Source organism: Bufo bufo, chromosome 1 (genome assembly GCF_905171765.1).
Source record: "Bufo bufo chromosome 1, aBufBuf1.1, whole genome shotgun sequence".
Lineage (NCBI taxonomy): Eukaryota > Metazoa > Chordata > Amphibia > Anura > Bufonidae > Bufo > Bufo bufo.
This window is the reverse complement of record NC_053389.1, coordinates 395257998-395275817: the sequence shown is the minus strand read 5'-3', so window position 1 is coordinate 395275817 and position 17820 is coordinate 395257998. Positions and strand designations below refer to the sequence as shown.

The following is a 17820-nucleotide window of genomic DNA, read 5'->3' as shown; positions in this document are numbered from 1 at the left end:
GGGCCCCCTCAGGCTCCTGGGCCCGGTAGCAACTGCTACCTCTGCACCCCCTATAGCTACCCTCCTGAATGTTTACAATGTAATGGGAAGCTGAAAAGTATGTAAGTTTTTTATGCTAAGCCATGCCTGTAACTCCTTCCAATGTCTATTTATACATGCTCAATCCTACCCAGTCCCCTTAATAGTTATGTCCCTTTATTGCCCCCACACAGTAGATGTGCCCCTTTAGTGGCCCCATACAGTAATGAAGCCTGTACTGTTAATAAAATAAAGAAATAACACTTATCTAGCACTGTTCCCCTGGCGATTGGACAACATCTTCTCCCTAGCAGCAGGCGCAAAGAGATGAGAACAAGAACGCACAGGCTGGCAGGATGATCATTATTCCGCAGCCTGTGATCTCTTATTCAACACTGAAGATATGATGAGGTCACCACATCACCTCTGGCCGGGAGGGCATCGGCTGTGTGAATTGTGAAGCAGGGAGCTGATGGCTCCATATAGATTGTGAAGCAGGGAGCTGCCTCAGTCATTACGGGACAGGTACCAAAATCTGTGACTGTCCCCCTGGATCTGGGACAGTTGAGAGGTATGCATCTGTTCTCTCAGATTTTGAGTAGTGGAACCAGCCCATTAAAACAAACATATCTATGCAATAAAGAAATGCCATAAGAGGTAGAAGGTTCTCTACTGCTTTCATTGATATTTTACCTCAATCGGAGCTTTACAACTAGGACAGGGCTTAGAGTTCTCCCCTAGCCACTCCTTACTCTTTATCTCCTCAATTGGGTTTTTGAGCTGCCCATATATCTTCCTGAGTTCCGTCTTTTTTTTCCAGTCAGCAGCCAGATACTCTTTAACCAATTCAGCAAGTCTTGCTGGGAGACAAAAAACAAGGCATATGTTTAAACCGGTTGTCACAGTGTTTAATACTAATGACCTATATTTTAGTATGTTTACTATTGATATTTACTACCTCTGCTACCATAACATCAACGGATTGATCTAATGACACACTTCTCTTCACCAATATAGGCCTGTAACAATACTATTGTTTGATTACTTATTTCGTCAGTTTCAGTATACTCCTTGTTTTTTATATATATATATATATATATATATATATAAAAAAATGGAAGATGAAGACGCAGCACACTTATCGGTTGGGTGCAAAATCAGGCCAATATGAACCAGCACCAAGGTCCCATTCAATAGGAAGGAAGAAGCCAGCAGCACACCATTAAGATAAAAAAAGTAGCAGCTACATGACACTGGGTGAATAAACCACACGTGTTTTTTTGATCTTATTGGTGTCCTGCTGGCTTCTTCCTTCCTATATATACACTCACCTAAAGAATTATTAGGAACACCATACTAATACAGTGTTGGACCCCCTTTTGCCTTCAGAACTGCCTTAATTCTACGTGGCATTGATTCAACAAGGTGCTGATAGCATTCTTTAGAAATGTTGGCCCATATTGATAGGATAGCATCTTGCAGTTGATGGAGATTTGAGGGATGCACATCCAGGGCACGAAGCTAACATTCCACCACATCCCAAAGATGCTCTATTGGGTTGAGATCTGGTGACTGTGGGGGCCATTTTAGTACAGTGAACTCATTGTCATGTTCAAGAAACCAATTTGAAATGATTCGAGCTTTGTGACATGGTGCATTATCCTGCTGGAAGTAGCCATCAGAGGATGGATACATGTTCTCATTCTGTTTACGCCAAATTCGGACTCTACCATTTAAAAGTCTCAACAGAAATCGAGACTCATCAGACCAGGCAACATTTTTCCAGTCTTCAACAGTCCAATTTTGGTGAGCTCGTGCAAATTGTAGCCTCTTTTTCCTATTTGTAGTGGAGATGAGTGGTACCCGGTGGGGTCTTCTGCTGTTGTAGCCCATCCGCCTCAAGGTTGTGCGTGTTGTGGCTTCACAAATGCTTTGCTGCATACCTCGGTTGTAACGAGTGCCTATTTCAGTCAATGTTGCTCTTCTATCAGCTTGAATCAGTCGGCCCATTCTCCTCTGACCTCTAGCATCCACAAGGCATTTTTGCCCACAGGACTGCCGCATACTGGATGTTTTTCCCTTTTCACACCATTCTTTGTAAACCCTAGAAATGGTTGTGCGTGAAAATCCCAGTAACTGAGCAGATTGTGAAATACTCAGACCTGCCCGTCTGGCACCGACAACCATGCCACGTTCAAAATTGCTTAAATCACCTTTCTTTCCCATTCTGACATTCAGTTTGGAGTTCAGGAGATTGCCTAAATGCATTGAAGCAACTGCCATGTGATTGGTTGACTAGATAATTGCATTAATGAGAAATAGAACAGGTGTTCCTAATAATTCTTTAGGTGAGTGTATACGTATATATATTTTTCATTTATTTGAATGCTATCTTGATTTGCACAAGTGATAGATTTTTTTTTCATTTGTACTTTTATATAGACTAATATGGCTGATAAAGGTCTTTATTGACTGAAACATCCTTGATACCGCATAATTATTCCATTTGGACTTGACTGACTTTATATGCATCAATAAAATAACCTTCTAAGCATATGACATTGAGTTCCATGGTACTACCTTTCTATCCTGAGGATAGGCCATCAATATTAAAATCTGTGGAGAGCTTTGTGTTTGTTGATGAGTGCGAGAAGTTTAAATGGAATCCTATACTGTATGGGCAACCACTCCAGGCTGTTTTAACCACTAGGCACTGGAAGTCCATTGCCTAGGAAGGCTCCTTGGAGGGGAAGACTCAACATGATGCATGTAGTAAAAATTATAAGGCCAGGGCTACACGGTGACACTGGTCGAGGCCAGGATTGCTGAGCAGCGGTGATCCTATAGAAATTATTGAGATTGCCGCAGCAGTCGCAAGAAATCCAGCCATTTTGGATTTCTTGCGACTGCCGTGGCGATCCCATTCATTTCTAAGGGATAACAGCTGCTCAGCGATCCTGGCCTGGACCAGTGTCGCAGTGTAGCCCTCTAGTATTCAAGGATGAGTCCACAATCGAGCTACAGTGCGTCCAAAAATGGGCGCGCTTTATCGACGATGTTTTTGTCATTTGGAAGGGAAGTATGGAGTCTTTTTCGGGTTGGGTTCAACAACTAAACCAAAACGAAATAGGTCTCCATTTCACATCTGAATGTGATCCATCTAAACTTCCCTTCCTTGACATCAGAGTGAGCATAAACCACACAGGTCGCTTGGAGACATCCATATATCGCAAGCCTACCTCGACAAATTCCCTCCTGAGATGGGAAAGTAGCCATCCGTACCCACTCAGGAAGGGAATACCGAGAGGCCAATACTTGCGACTGAGGAGGAATTGCTCCAGGCGATCAGAGTTCATCAAACAAGCGAGAGAATTAAAAACTCAATTTCTAGAACGTGGATATCCACCAGGTGTACTCACACCAGCATATCAAATGGCCTTGAATAAAGATAGAGTGTCTCTACTGACCCCACAGGTGGATACCCCTGGGCCGAGTGGCTCCAGTGAGAATAGGGAGATCCGCCTGATCAGCACATATAACGGATGTTCCTCTGCTATCAGAGACATCATATCTACACATTGGCATGTGCTCCTGATGGACCCTGACATTTGTAGGGTCATAAAGGGGCGCCCCAGCATTACATACAGACGGGGCAGAAGCATCCGTGATATGATGGTACATAGCCACTATACATCAATACCCCAGAAAAAGACATGGCTAGAGAGAGGCATCAGTGGCAATTTCAAATGCGGTCATTGTGTGGTGTGCCCCTTTATGACCAAAGCTGGGTCATTCAGGAGCAACAATACCGGCAAAACCTACACAGTGAAGGATTTCATTAACTGTAGGAGTGTCGGATTAGTTTACAAAATCACATGTGAATGCGGAAAGGAATACATTGGGAAGACCAGTAGAGAATTGAGGAGAAGAATAGGAGAGCATCTGAGTGATATAAGAAATGGGAGAGACACATCGGTGGCACGGCATGTGAACACCGAACATGACGGCAGAATGAACTGCCTTTCCTTTATGGGAATTGAACAAATAAAGCCAGGCACTAGACGGGGAGACTTTGATAAGAGGATCCTGCAATGCGAGGCGAAATGGATCTTCTATCTTAGAACGGTCCACCCATCCGGCTTAAATGAACAACAAAACTATTGTTGCTTTATTTGATTTAAGCTGTAATGCCAGGAGGGTGTCTGGGGGATTCTTTCCCTTGGATCTCATGTGCTCCCGTTTCTTATGCGAGCATGTGGGACCTGATGGTGGAACCTGACCAGTCTAGAGATGGGGGCGCTTGTAGCCAATATGATGTTGGTCCAGGCCACCTCAGATTTCATTTACTGTGACGTGTAAATAATTGCTGCATTAGATGATCTGAGGTGCAAGAAAAGGACGGTGACTGCTGGAGTCTCTCCCTTGGGTCTCATGTGCTCTCATCTAAAATGTGGGCGTATGGGACCCGATGGTTGACTCTGGTTAAATGACATATGGGGGTGACTCTATTTAATATAACTTAGGCCCCCTCGGATCCCATGTGCTGATGCCCGTGGGACCCTCTGATGGAAGTATAATGCTAATGAAGGCAAGTGTATTAAATGTACCATACTATCATACTTATGCATACATATACTTGTGCCCTTGGTTCTCTTACTAACTGGCACTTTTAGTGTCATGGCAGGTGCTTGGCTGTCCTGTCAATTTTAAATCCGTAATGCGATTGTGCATATTCAAAGAGGAGGCAAGTCATCATTTGCCCTGTGATCTGGCTGTGCGTCATGAGCTTGGAGGTTGCTATGCAACTGGCAACGCTCCGACGCAGGCCATGACCTCACTTCCGGTTAGCCCGCACCATGTGACTTGAACTTCCGGTCCAGTGGAACGCACGCGAGCAGCGTGCGTTCCATATGGAGTAACATGCATTCGGATGGATCCGGACAGGTGAGACAAGTTATCAAGGGGGGCGTACACTCACCGGGAGGAGAGGTATATGAGGAGGCGGTTGACAAGTATGCAGTGCTCACCCAAATCATTGTTATTTGTGGTGAGACACAGACTGACATGGGACACTTCCCATGATACAGTGAGGATAAGACCACCTTGATCTCTAGTAAGTACATTGAGTCTGCTTAAAAGTTTGTGCGTTTGTGGTACTTTGTACCATTTGTGACCTATATTGAGTGTATGTCTGTAACTTTTTTTGTAGTTTGTCCTTGAATACATATGTGAAGCCCCTAATGATGTCAAGAAAGACAGAAACATGGCATGTAGGGCATTGTAATTAGGGCTTTATAGAACACTAGACCCATACCCCAGGGAAAGGTTCGGTGTGGGGTCGCCGCTGTCGGGGCGGGTGCTCCATATGTGGTAGGCAGGTCCACTTTACAGCCCCCTACCCCTAGACAGGCAGGAAAGCCAAAATAGGGTGGCGTAGGAGTGGATGTAATGCCAATACAACACAAGCACCCTGGTCACACCGGTCATAGGCACCATTATCTGCCAGGACCTACCTCCACGGTTGTGGATCCTGCTCAGACGAGGTGAGATCTACCCTTTTTTCATTTTTTCTATAACCATATATAATGTGATATAGTGGAGGTAATTTACCGTTATTGCTGTCTCCCACCAAATGTGAATTAATATTTTAAATGACCTAGTAAAGGTTACGTTTTAATGAGTCCCAGTTTACAAAAGTTATCTGTTAGATTTGGGTGTAATCAGATACCACTGCATATACACTATTAGTGGTGGTATAATTAATTTTATTATTCGCAGTGTAGCCCTAGCCTAAATGTTTATTTCTAAACCCTGCTCCTCTGCCTTAGGGTTCATGCACTCAGCCGCTGTGCGCCCGTGGCCGTATTGCGGCAAGCATACGGCGTGTCCGCAATACATGGGGCACTGGCCGCGTGCACCCCACATCACGGATGCGGACCCATTCACTTGAATGGATCCGCAATCACAGAGATGCAGTGCGGAAGCATGGATCGGAAACACTACGGAGTGCATTCCGTTGCCGGATCCGTTTTGCCGGAACACTTAATGACGGATCCGGAACTAATACACTTCAATGTAAATTAATGCCGGATCCGTCGTTCCAGCAGGTGTTTAGTCTTTTTGGCCGGAGATAAAACCGTAGCACGCTGCGGTATTTTTTCCGTCCTGAAATGGCAAAAAGACTGAACTGAAGACATCCTGGTGCATACTGAACGGATTTCTCTCTATTCAGAATGCATTAGAATAAAACTGATCAGTTCTTTACCGGTATTGAGCCCCTAGGACGGAACTCAATGCCGGAAAAGAATAACGCTAGTGTGAAAGTACCCTAAGTGTTTTCTTTATATCCCAATGTAAATGAGCCTACACTCAAACTGCCTCCCCACCAAGCCCCTACTTGTAGTACAGAAGAAACTTTCAATGCAGCAGTGCTCTGCCTCCTCCACAGTTAGTGCTGTGTCCTGTCTTCTGAGCAGAGAAAGAGAGCTGCTGCAGCTGCTTCATGATGTAAGTCACTCTAATACTTCCCTACAGCTTTTGCCATGGCAGTGCTTTCTCTCTTTTTCCTGCTTAGTTTGATTGTACTGCTGACATTTCAGCAAATCTTACTGTCTCTGCACTAGCAAAACAATTCCCATTAGCCCTGATGAAGACGTAGGTGTAGGAGAGTCTTTGTAAACTGAGAAGAATGTTGTGAATCTTTTGGAGTGCTTTTAAATAGGTGTGAAGGTGTAATGTACTGTATGTGAAGGTCCGGACTGGTTTCTGACAGGTTAAGGTGGGATGATGTGTAATAAATAGGAGGCCTAGAGGTGTCATTCACAGTGGGTATGAACGCAGGTGGTCCTGGAATATGAGTAGAGATGAGCGAATTTCATATTTTGAAATTCGTTTCCAATTCGTTTGGTGGTAAAAACAGAATTGCGTTATGGATTCCATTACCATGGACCATAACGCAATTCTATGACGGAATGCATAACAGAATGCCTTTAGAGGCATTCCATTATTCATTCCGTCATAATAGAAGTCTATGGGCTGCATAACGGATCCTTCTCATTTCCGTTATGCAGGAGAGAATTCCCCTGCACAACGGAAATGGAACGGATCCGTTATGCAGCCCATAGACTGCTATTATGACGGAATGAATAATGGAATGCCTCTAAAGGCATTATGGTCCGTGGTAACGGAATCCACAATGCAATTCACCTTTTACCAGTAAATGAATCGCAAATGAATTTCATAACTGGAAATTTTGTCATCTCTAGATATGAACTCTTGTGGTCTTGGGTTGCAATTTTGAGCAATGACGGATACAGAGTTGCGTTTATGATGCTGCTAGTACTTGTGGATGTGAGAGCTTGCAGCCTTGGGTTATATATGTGAGTGCTGGAAAGAGAGGTGTCGTCTATATCAGTTCTTATTGTTTTATGTCTGAATTGGTCTTCTGTCAGCAGTAGTCATCCCTGAGGACTGGAAGGCACAATGTTGCCCTCATGCCCCTGCTGCGGTACAGCACAGTGGAATATTAGTGATCAGATGTCTGCTTCTTACTTAACCTGACATTTTTTGAGACTTAGAAATCCAAACACTGATAACAGCATAACGTACACAGGAATTTTGTTACACTTGGGTTGTACATGTGACCAATCATTGTGCACACACCATATATATTTATGGTATCTAATACACTATTACACTGTATTTTCCCCTGGTAGCAATGCTTCTAAGAGAATAAATCCAAAATATTTTTTCTGTATGAATACATGTGAGAAAAACTTTGTGTGCCTCTGAGCAAAATCAAATGATAAGGATTCTTATTGTGAGTGTATATATGATGTGTAGTGTTGTAGAAATATTAATAGTTGTAATCCGCTCTCCAATGTCTTTGTGTAAGGAAAGGTAAAAATCTCAACCGCAGTCAGCCAAAGGTGTTCTCATGTTAAGTTCTGCTGAGCAACTGCCCCGCTCTGCTCAGTCTGTTCACTTTTATTTACTCACAAAAGGTGTAAAAGGGGCTGGCCCAAGACAAGGGAACAGGAAGTGATGACATACAGGAAGTGATGACATAGGAAGACAAGACACCATCATTTAGAATAACCTAGCCAGCTAACAAACACATGTATACTATAATCTACCATTACCACTAGAGTTAATTTTATCCAGCCTTGCTCAGTGATCAATGCCAGATAAAGTTACTATGATCCTCATGCATGTTTATTTACAGGACAACATCATTATCTCCAGTGGCTGAACAGGCGCACTAGAGACAACAAACGCACGTTCCTTTCATATATTGTACTCTTAACAAATGCATCCACGCCAAGCCAATAAATCAGCGTCTTGCGCGGGGGCCCTAGCCGGCGTCCATACATCAGTCAACAAAACACTGCTCTGCTGAACACATCAGTCTCCCCCGGCCCACAGCCCAGTGCTTAGCACATGGACCATTCGCGGACGGAGATCTCTGCGCCCAGCAGCTGTGACAGGACATACACGGGAAGATATCTACTTTAGTGGTTTACCCTGACACTGAGAGACATGATGACAATACACAATATATTAAATACACATCCTAATAAAATTTCCACAACAGTAGGTATTCACTAATGCAATGTAAACTTTCACACATGGGCTTTTTTTAAATAACAACTCCACTGCAGTTTTTGATGCAGAAGTAGATCCAGCAGGAGGTCTTTCCATTATACTGTATATCTCATTCCTTTCCAACCCATTTCTGGCTTTGGCTCAAAAGACTGCATGAAAAACTGCAAAACTTTTGGGAGATCATTTTGTTTTCAATTTTATCTTTGAAGTAAGTTGTCAGATCTTCAGCACAGAGGTCATTTAAGAATGATGAGAGAATGAAAAGTGTCAGATATTGTATAGTAATGAGATGAGGGGTGAAATAGGTCTGTTTAGTAAGGTGTATGGCAGAGTTATAGGTAAAATTCAGTTTTGATATATAATACAGCAGTGAATATATTTATATATTGTAACTATTAGCATAGAACTACAAGGAAATGTATAATTTACAGAAATAACTATACTGTTCAGTTAAATAGATTTTTCCAGTGTGTTAATATTGGATGGCCTATCCTCGGGATAGGACATCAATATCTGATGAGCAGGGTTCCAACAACCCACATCCCCATTGATTATCTGTTCTACCGTACCTCAGCAAGAAGTAAGGAGCTAAACTATACTACACATTTCTCTAGCGGACAGAACCAGTTTACTACAGAACTGCTCAGATCCTCCAATTCACTTCAATTGGAGCAGTACTGCAGTAACCAGTTCAATCTACTACAGAAATGGACAGATTTATGAAGTTTCAGCGTCGGGTTGTGGTGTTGGAGCTACTGCAGAACAGCTGAAACAAGACTATAGAATTTACCATTATGATTGTACTACACAAACAAGCTATTGAACATACCTGCATTTACTATGCAAGGGGAGACTCCATGGAAAGCCTTTTTGCAATAGACACAAAATGCATATTGGCAGACTGAGCAAATGCCCATTTTACCATCTGGCTCCTGCATGACTGGTGTCTGACAGCTTGGACGTGGACAGTAAACGACATCAACCATTAAATCCAAGCTTGACTTTAAAAGGAGTCGATCATAGCGACTGAAAAGCTGCTCCCCTACAAGATCCTTTACCTGCAAGTAAACATGGACATGAACAATGCACAATCTGTACTCAAACAGAGCTGGAGCTGTTCAGTACAAGATTTTACCAAACTTCTGAGTCAATTAAAGAAAGTGACCCAGGCAGCAAAAACTGGTGACAGATTCCTTTTAAAGCAGTTGGCCGACCCCTCATAAATTTAGAGCAGGCCAGGAAACTTTGAAAGCTGAGCCTCTGTGGCCACGTGCTGCACAGGAACACATCACTGCTGAGGTCAATGAATGGCTGCAACAGTCCATAGATGAGTCATCACACTTTTGGTCTGCCAGGGACCAGAACGAGCAGGGATGGGAGCCTTGGCATTGGAATCAAGTGGCATTCAATAGTTGAGTGAGTTGTTTTCTTTTAAACAGGCACTCTTAATTTTATTGGGGGGGGGGGGGGGGGGAGCTGGGTAGGTCAGACAACCTCTTTAAAGAGAGGCCTGATATTTGTGATCTGCAGATGCCTCCCACAGATTATTTGCAACTCTCTTTCTAAGCTTTCTATAGAAAGAAATCATCAATAATTGGCAGGGGAAGGGAGAAGGTACTCGAGAGTTCATGAGCTTGAGGGCTCTGAGCTTGGCAATAGCGTTGAGTGAACTCCAATGCTTGGCTTTTGTTGCTCAATAGGAATTTCAAGAAAATGACTGCACAAGAAAAAGTAAGTGACACAGTAATCTTAAAAAGGATCTCTGTCACTAGTTTATTCTGCTCTCAGAAAGGACAGCATAAAAAGCTGGTGACAGATTCCCTTTACACGCACAATAAATGCATACTCGCTAACTCTCCTGAATTATCCAAGAGACTCCTGAAAGAAGGGGAGATCTCCCAGGGGGTCGGAGGACACAGCTCTGTGTAGGAAATAAGGCAGTGCTTATTGCAGTTTTACTGTTTTCTTCTTTTTTTTTTTTTTACATGTATTAGTAACTCACCAGCAATATTCTAGCAGTGTAATTTATGACACCCCAACTCAGTTGCATCCATACATGTTGAATCTTTTTATTATGGGAACCTGGTCATGTGATCAAGTCTGACTCCTTGCTCTAATGTGTAAACAGGAACTCAGTCTCTCCTTGTGGCTGACTTCCTGTGAACTACAGGATGACATCATCACCCATCAGACCCCTCCTGGCAGCTCTCAGGCCCCTCCCCTCACTCCTCTGTATATCTCTGTATTCTGTTGGAGAAATCATGTCTACCCTTATAAAGGACCAGGAGTGTTGCTATATAGTAGGGGAGTGTATACAATGACTAGCTGCCGTTATATAACCCTCCTGTAATATCTGTGTGTGCTGACTCTCCTGTGCAGTTCTATGGGATGTAGCTTTACACTGCTGGCCATCCCCCTGCATGTAAAAGCTAACAGGGGAGAGAGAGATGAAAGGCAGAGAGAGGAGACAGGCTCAAGTTGCATCACAAAGGAATACATAGAGATTCCACAGTCTAAGGGGACAGCAGCTGTGTCACTAATCTGTCATGGCTGTCCTCAGAGGACAAACAGCAGTGCAGTGAACTGAGACTCCATCCCATCTGTCTCTGCAAAGTCAGGCATGATGGGAAATGTAGGATTCACTAGGAAAACCATATCTGAAGGAAGAAGGAACCAAGATTACACATGAAATAAAACAGGTGTACGCAATGTATACACACGAGCCTCCAACGTATTCTTTATAAATGGCCTATCCTGCACTATACAGGCAAAGGAAGAAATCTGTCTTCTTTAAGTCCTACAGTGGTAGAGATGCAAAGGAGATGCATATACTGTATCTGGTATTGATTTACAAGTTCTGTAAAGCATATATAAATATTTTATGTATAAATCATGCTAAATATGTCATAGATGTACTGTAGACTATGTGTGTATAATCAGAGGTCTGTATACAGACTTGTCTGGGGTCTCTGTGGGGGGACTGGTCTGAGCAGAGGCGGACTGGGAATTTAAGGTAGCCCTAAAAGTGGCCCTATTTTGTATGCGTGTCCAAATTGAGGTAAGGCATGGCCCACACAAGTACGCGGGACAACACAACTAAGTGGTGCCCCTAATACCATAGTGCGGCCCCAGCAGAACCAAATACTACAGTGCATCACAAATGAATACTCCAGCAGCACAAAATACGTCCCGAGAAGCGGCTTCTCTGTGGTGGCTAGAGCCAGCTACCACATTCTGTCCTTTTACTCAAGTTGCTTCAGAATGACAATAAAGTTAAAATCAGGACTTAGAAGGGCACCTGCGGCTGCCAACCAGGTACATAAGTAGTTGACGCATTACTTACCCGGCTGGCAGCTGTGAGAAGGACTGAAGTGGCCCCCTGGGCATTGGCCCACAGGAAAGTTACCCTGTAGGGTCTATGGCCAGTCTGCCCTTGGGTCTGAGCTTTGTATAAGAAAGAGTCTGGTCTGGGGCCTGCATACAGGTAGGAGATGCGTTTGGGGTCTATATACAGGGTAGACTGGTTTGGCGTACAGTACAGACCAAAAGTTTGGACACACCTTCTCATTCAAAGAGTTTTCTTTATTTTCATGACTATGAAGGCATCAAAACTATGAATTAACACATGTTGAATTATATACATAACAAACAAGTGTGAAACAACTGAAAATATGTCATGTTCTAGGTTCTTCAAAGTAGCCACCTTTTGCTTTGATTACTGCTTTGCACACTCTTGGCATTCTCTTGATGAGCTTCAAGAGGTAGTCACCTGAAATTGTCTTCCAACAGTCTTGAAGGAGTTCCCAGAGATGCTTAGCACTTGTTGGCCCTTTTGCCTTCACTCTGCGGTCCAGCTCACCCCAAACCATCTCGATTGGGTTCAGGTCCGGTGACTGTGGAGGCCAGGTCATCTGGCGCAGCACCCCATCACTCTCCTTCATGGTCAAATAGCCCTTACTTTCAAAGTTTTCCCAATTTTTTGGCTGACTGACTGACCTTCATTTCTTAAAGTAATGATGGCCACTCATTTTTCTTTACTTAGCTGCTTTTTTCTTGCCATAATACAAATTCTAACAGTCTATTCAGTAGGACTATCAGCTGTGTATCCACCTGACTTCTCCTCAACGCAACTGATGGTCCCAACCCCATTTATAAGGCAAGAAATCCCACTTATTAAACCTGACAGGGCACACCTGTGAAGTGAAAACCATTTCAGGTGACTACCTCTTGAAGCTCATCAAGAGAATGCCAAGAGTGTGCAAAGCAGTAATCAAAGCAAAAGGTGGCTACTTTGAAGAACCTAGAATATGACATATTTTCAGTTGTTTCACACTTGTTTGTTATGTATATAATTCCACATGTGTTAATTCATAGTGGAAATGGTTTGGGAGTCTGCATGCAGGTAGGGAAATGGTCTAATGTCTGTACATGTCTGTACATGAGGAGAGCTGGTCTGAGATCTGTTTATGGGGGGAGTGGGCTGGGTCTGTATAGAGGAAGTAAACTTGTATGGGGTCTTTATAGAGTGAAAGGATTTTACTGAGGTCTGTATACATGTGGGATTGGTTTGGGATCTTAATATTAATAGAACTGGTCTAGGTTTTGTACTATATACAGGGGGAAATGGTCAGTGGCTTTTATAGACAGTACAGGGAGTGCAGAATTATTAGGCAAGTTGTATTTTTGAGGATTAATTTTATTATTGAACAACAACCATGTTCTCAATGAACCCAAAAAACTCATTAATATCAAAGCTGAATATTTTTGGAAGTAGTTTTTAGTTTGTTTTTAGTTTTAGCTATTTTAGGGGGATATCTGTGTGTGCAGGTGACTATTACTGTGCATAATTATTAGGCAACTTAACAAAAAACAAATATATACCCATTTCAATTATTTATTTTTACCAGTGAAACCAATATAACATCTCAACATTCACAAATATACATTTCTGACATTCAAAAACAAAACAAAAACAAATCAGTGACCAATATAGCCACTTTTCTTTGCAAGGACACTCAAAAGCCTGCCATCCATGGATTCTGTCAGTGTTTTGATCTGTTCACCATCAACATTGCATGCAGCAGCAACCACAGCCTCCCAGACACTGTTCAGAGAGGTGTACTGTTTTCCCTCCTTGTAAATCTCACATTTGATGATGGACCACAGGTTCTCAATGGGGTTCAGATCAGGTGAACAAGGAGGCCATGTCATTAGATTTTCTTCTTTTATACCCTTTCTTGCCAGCCACGCTGTGGAGTATTTGGACGCGTGTGATGGAGCATTGTCCTGCATAAAAATCATGTTTTTCTTGAAGGATGCAGACTTCTTCCAGTACCACTGCTTGAAGAAGGTGTCTTCCAGAAACTGGCAGTAGGACTGGGAGTTGAGCTTGACTCCATCCTCAACACGAAAAGGCCCTACAAGCTCATCTTTGATGATACCAGCCCAAACCAGTACTCCACCTCCACCTTGCTGGCGTCTAAGTCGGACTGGAGCTCTCTGCCCTTTACCAATCCAGCCACGGGCCCATCCATCTGGCCCATCAAGACTCACTCTCATTTCATCAGTCCATAAAACCTTAGAAAAATCAGTCTTGAGATATTTCTTGGCCCAGTCTTGACGTTTCAGCTTGTGTGTCTTGTTCAGTGGTGGTCGTCTTTCAGCCTTTCTTACCTTGCCCATGTCTCTGAGTATTGCACACCTTGTGCTTTTGGGCACTCCAGTGATGTTGCAGCTCTGAAATATGGCCAAACTGGTGGCAAGTGACATCTTGGCAGCTGCACGCTTGACTTTTCTCAGTTCATGGGCAGTTATTTTGCGCCTTGGTTTTTCCACACGCTTCTTGCGACCCTGTTGACTATTTTGAATGAAACGCTTGATTGTTCGATGATCACGCTTCAGAAGCTTTGCAATTTTAAGAGTGCTGCATCCCTCTGCAAGACATCTCACTATTTTTGACTTTTCTGAGCCTGTCAAGTCCTTCTTTTGACCCATTTTGCCAAAGGAAAGGAAGTTGCCTAATAATTATGCACACCTAATATAGGGTGTTGATGTCATTAGACCACACCGCTTCTCATTACAGAGATGCACATCACCTAATATGCTTAATTGGTAGTAGGCTTTCGAGCCTATACAGCTTGGAGTAAGACAACATGCATAAAGAGGATGATGTGGTCAAAATACTCATTTGCCCAATAATTCTGCACGCAGTGTATACAGGGAAGGGCTGATTTTGGGTTTGTATATGGGGGAATGGTCTAGGGTCAATATACAGGGAAGGGACTGTTCTATGGTCTCTGTATGGGGCGGGGGACTGGTCTGGGGGGTCTATCTATTCCCAGGAGACGACAAGTAATATTAGCTAGTGTAGTGTGTGTTCAGAAAACTGCTTCATACTGAAAACCCTGGTTCACTGCTTCACGTAAAAAGTGGTTTGCATTGTTTTTACTAAATAAAAGGGGCATGGCATTTAAAAAAGGGTATATCTTATTTCCCAAAAATTTCCATGACACACAATCCATGCCACGTTCCTAAATCACCCAGATGATTATTTCCAAATTTGGCCAAGATAAGCAGCCTATTTAGTAACTCAAAAACACAATACATGCCAAATTGTAGATCAAGATACTTACAAAACATAAATAAATTAAGTAGGCCCCAACAAATATAGATAACTAGTAGACAAATAAGTCTTGTATATGAAGATGTAGTCATAGACATAATACAAAACACATTATCATACTTGCATAGAAATAAGTGACTAGACTAGAGATAGAAGAAGAAAGATGGAAGAGATTACAGGATTAATGAGGAAGAGTTAGAAGTTTTCCCACCTCATAAGGTGATGGCACTTTACTAGGATATGTCTTCACTTTATTATCACTCGGGGTCCAACCTCTGTGACCCCATTAATCCTAAGAAGGGGGCACGGTGCTGATGTAGTACACTGAGGGACATTCAGTGTTTTTCCCTGCATAGTAGTGTTCCCATGCACAGTGGGTCGCTGGAACGCTGTTGTGCAGGGAAGGACTGCGCTGCCTCTTTTTTCTCAGGATTACTGGTAGTCCCAGAGTTAGAACTTCCATGATCATAAAGTGATGTTATATACCAGCCATCAGTTTATGGGATGTGAATACCTCTAAAAGCATTCACTAGTCCTGAGAAACATTAGAAATAAATTAGAAGATGCGCTTAGGAAAAAGATAGGAAATGTGGGAGAGGGAATTGATAGCTTGCTCTTATGCCTAATTCTGCAGCTAAGTCTCATCAAGGGTTTGAGCCCTATCAATCAAACATTGCTATCCTATCCCGTAATTTTATTTTTATTTTTTTTGTAAATCTACAATGTAAGAATTGTGTCTAGCATCACGTGATGGTTTACTGCTGGACCTCTGGAGCCCATTATTGTGTAGCCTACACTCACCAGAAAATCCTGTGGTACTCTGTTAGGCCATCAAGCTAAAATGCTAGAGTCCAGGCCTAAAAAAATGACTAAGCCTTAAATGAAAGGAAACCTTTCATCCTGATAATACTAATTAATCTGCAGGCAGCATGTTATAGAGCTGAAGATATATAGTTGATGTATATGATATATACTAGTATATGATATAAAGTTTTGTGGGAAATGATTCAGTAAAACTTGTAATTTTTCCATGTATAACCATGCTCATTCTGGTATTTGAAGTCAATGAGGCAGATCTATCATTGATTGACAGGCTTACCTCTATGATTCTGCATGCAGTTATAGCTGTCAATCACTGATAGGACAGTCTCCTTAACGTCAAAGCCCAGAATGAGCATGTACAGTCGTGGCCAAAAGTTTTGAGAATTACATAAATATTGGAAATTGGAAAAGTTGCTGCTTAAGTTTTTATAATAGCAATTTGCATATACTCCAGAATGTTATGAAAAGTGATCTGATGAATTGCATAGTCCTTCTTTGCCATGAAAATTAACTTAATCCCAAAAAACCCTTTCCACTGCATTTCATTGCTGTCATTAAAGGACCTGCTGAGATCATTTCAGTAATCGTCTTGTTAACTCAGGTGACAATGTTGACAAGCACAAGGCTGGAGATCATTATGTCAGGCTGATTGGGTTAAAATGGCAGACTTTACATGTTAAAAGGAGGGTGATGCCTGAAATCATTGTTCTTCCATTGTTAACCATGGTGACCTGCAAAGAAACGTGTGCAGCCATCATTGCGTTGCATAAAAATGGCTTCACAGGCAAGGATATTGTGGCTACTAAGATTGCACCTCAATCAACAATTTATAGGATCATCAAGAACTTCAAGGAAAGAGGTTCAATTCTTGTTAAGAAGGCTTCAGGGCGTCCAAGAAAGTCCAGCAAGCGCCAGGATCATCTCCTAAAGAGGATTCAGTTGCGGGATCGGAGTGCCACCAGTGCAGAGCTTGCTCAGGAATGGCAGCAGGCAGGTGTGAGCGCATCTGCACGCACAGTGAGGTGAAGACTTTTGGAAGATGGCCTGGTGTCAAGAAGGGCAGCAAAGAAGCCACTTCTCTCCAAAAAAAACATCAGGGACAGATTGATCTTCTGCAGAAAGTATGGTGAATGGACTGCTGAGGACTGGGGCAAAGTCATATTCTCAGATGAAGCCTCTTTCCGATTGTTTGGGGCATCTGGAAAAAGGCTTGTCCGGAGAAGAAAAGGTGAGCACTACCATCAGTCCTGTGTCATGCCAACAGTAAAGCATCCTGAGACCATTCATGTGTGGGGTTGCTTCTCATCCAAGGGAGTGGGCTCACTCAAAATTTTGCCCAAAAACACAGCCATGAATAAAGAATGGTACCAAAACACCCTCCAACAGCAACTTCTTCCAGCAATCCAACAACAGTTTGGTGAAGAACAATTCATTTTCCAGCACGATGGAGCACCGTGCCATAAGGCAAAAAGTGATAACTAAGTGGCTCGGGGACCAAAACGTTGACATTTTGGGTCCATGGCCTGGAAACTCCCCAGATCTTAATCCCATTGAGAACTTGTGGTCAATCCTCAAGAGGCTGGTGGACAAACAAAAACCCATTAATTCTGATAAACTCCAAGAAGTGATTATGAAAGAATGGGTTGCTATCAGTCAGGAATTGGCCCAGAAGTTGATTGAGAGCAGGCCCAGTCGAATTGCAGAGGTCACGAAAAAGAAGGGCCAACACTGCAAATACTGACTCTTTGCATAAA

At 42.8% G+C, this 17820-nt stretch overlaps 1 protein-coding gene across 1 annotated transcript in view; it reads right to left on the bottom strand.

Annotated features, from left to right (window-relative positions):
* Nucleotides 1-17820, bottom strand: part of LOC120977800 (E3 ubiquitin-protein ligase RNF14-like) — an 82920-nt gene that overhangs the window by 30925 nt on the left and 34175 nt on the right. The window contains exons 5-6 of the mRNA XM_040405924.1: nucleotides 9452-9680; nucleotides 712-878 (exon numbers count right to left, since the gene is read on the bottom strand). Of these exons, the coding sequence (XP_040261858.1) occupies nucleotides 712-878; nucleotides 9452-9680 (396 nt within the window). The remainder of the gene's footprint in view (nucleotides 1-711; nucleotides 879-9451; nucleotides 9681-17820) is intronic.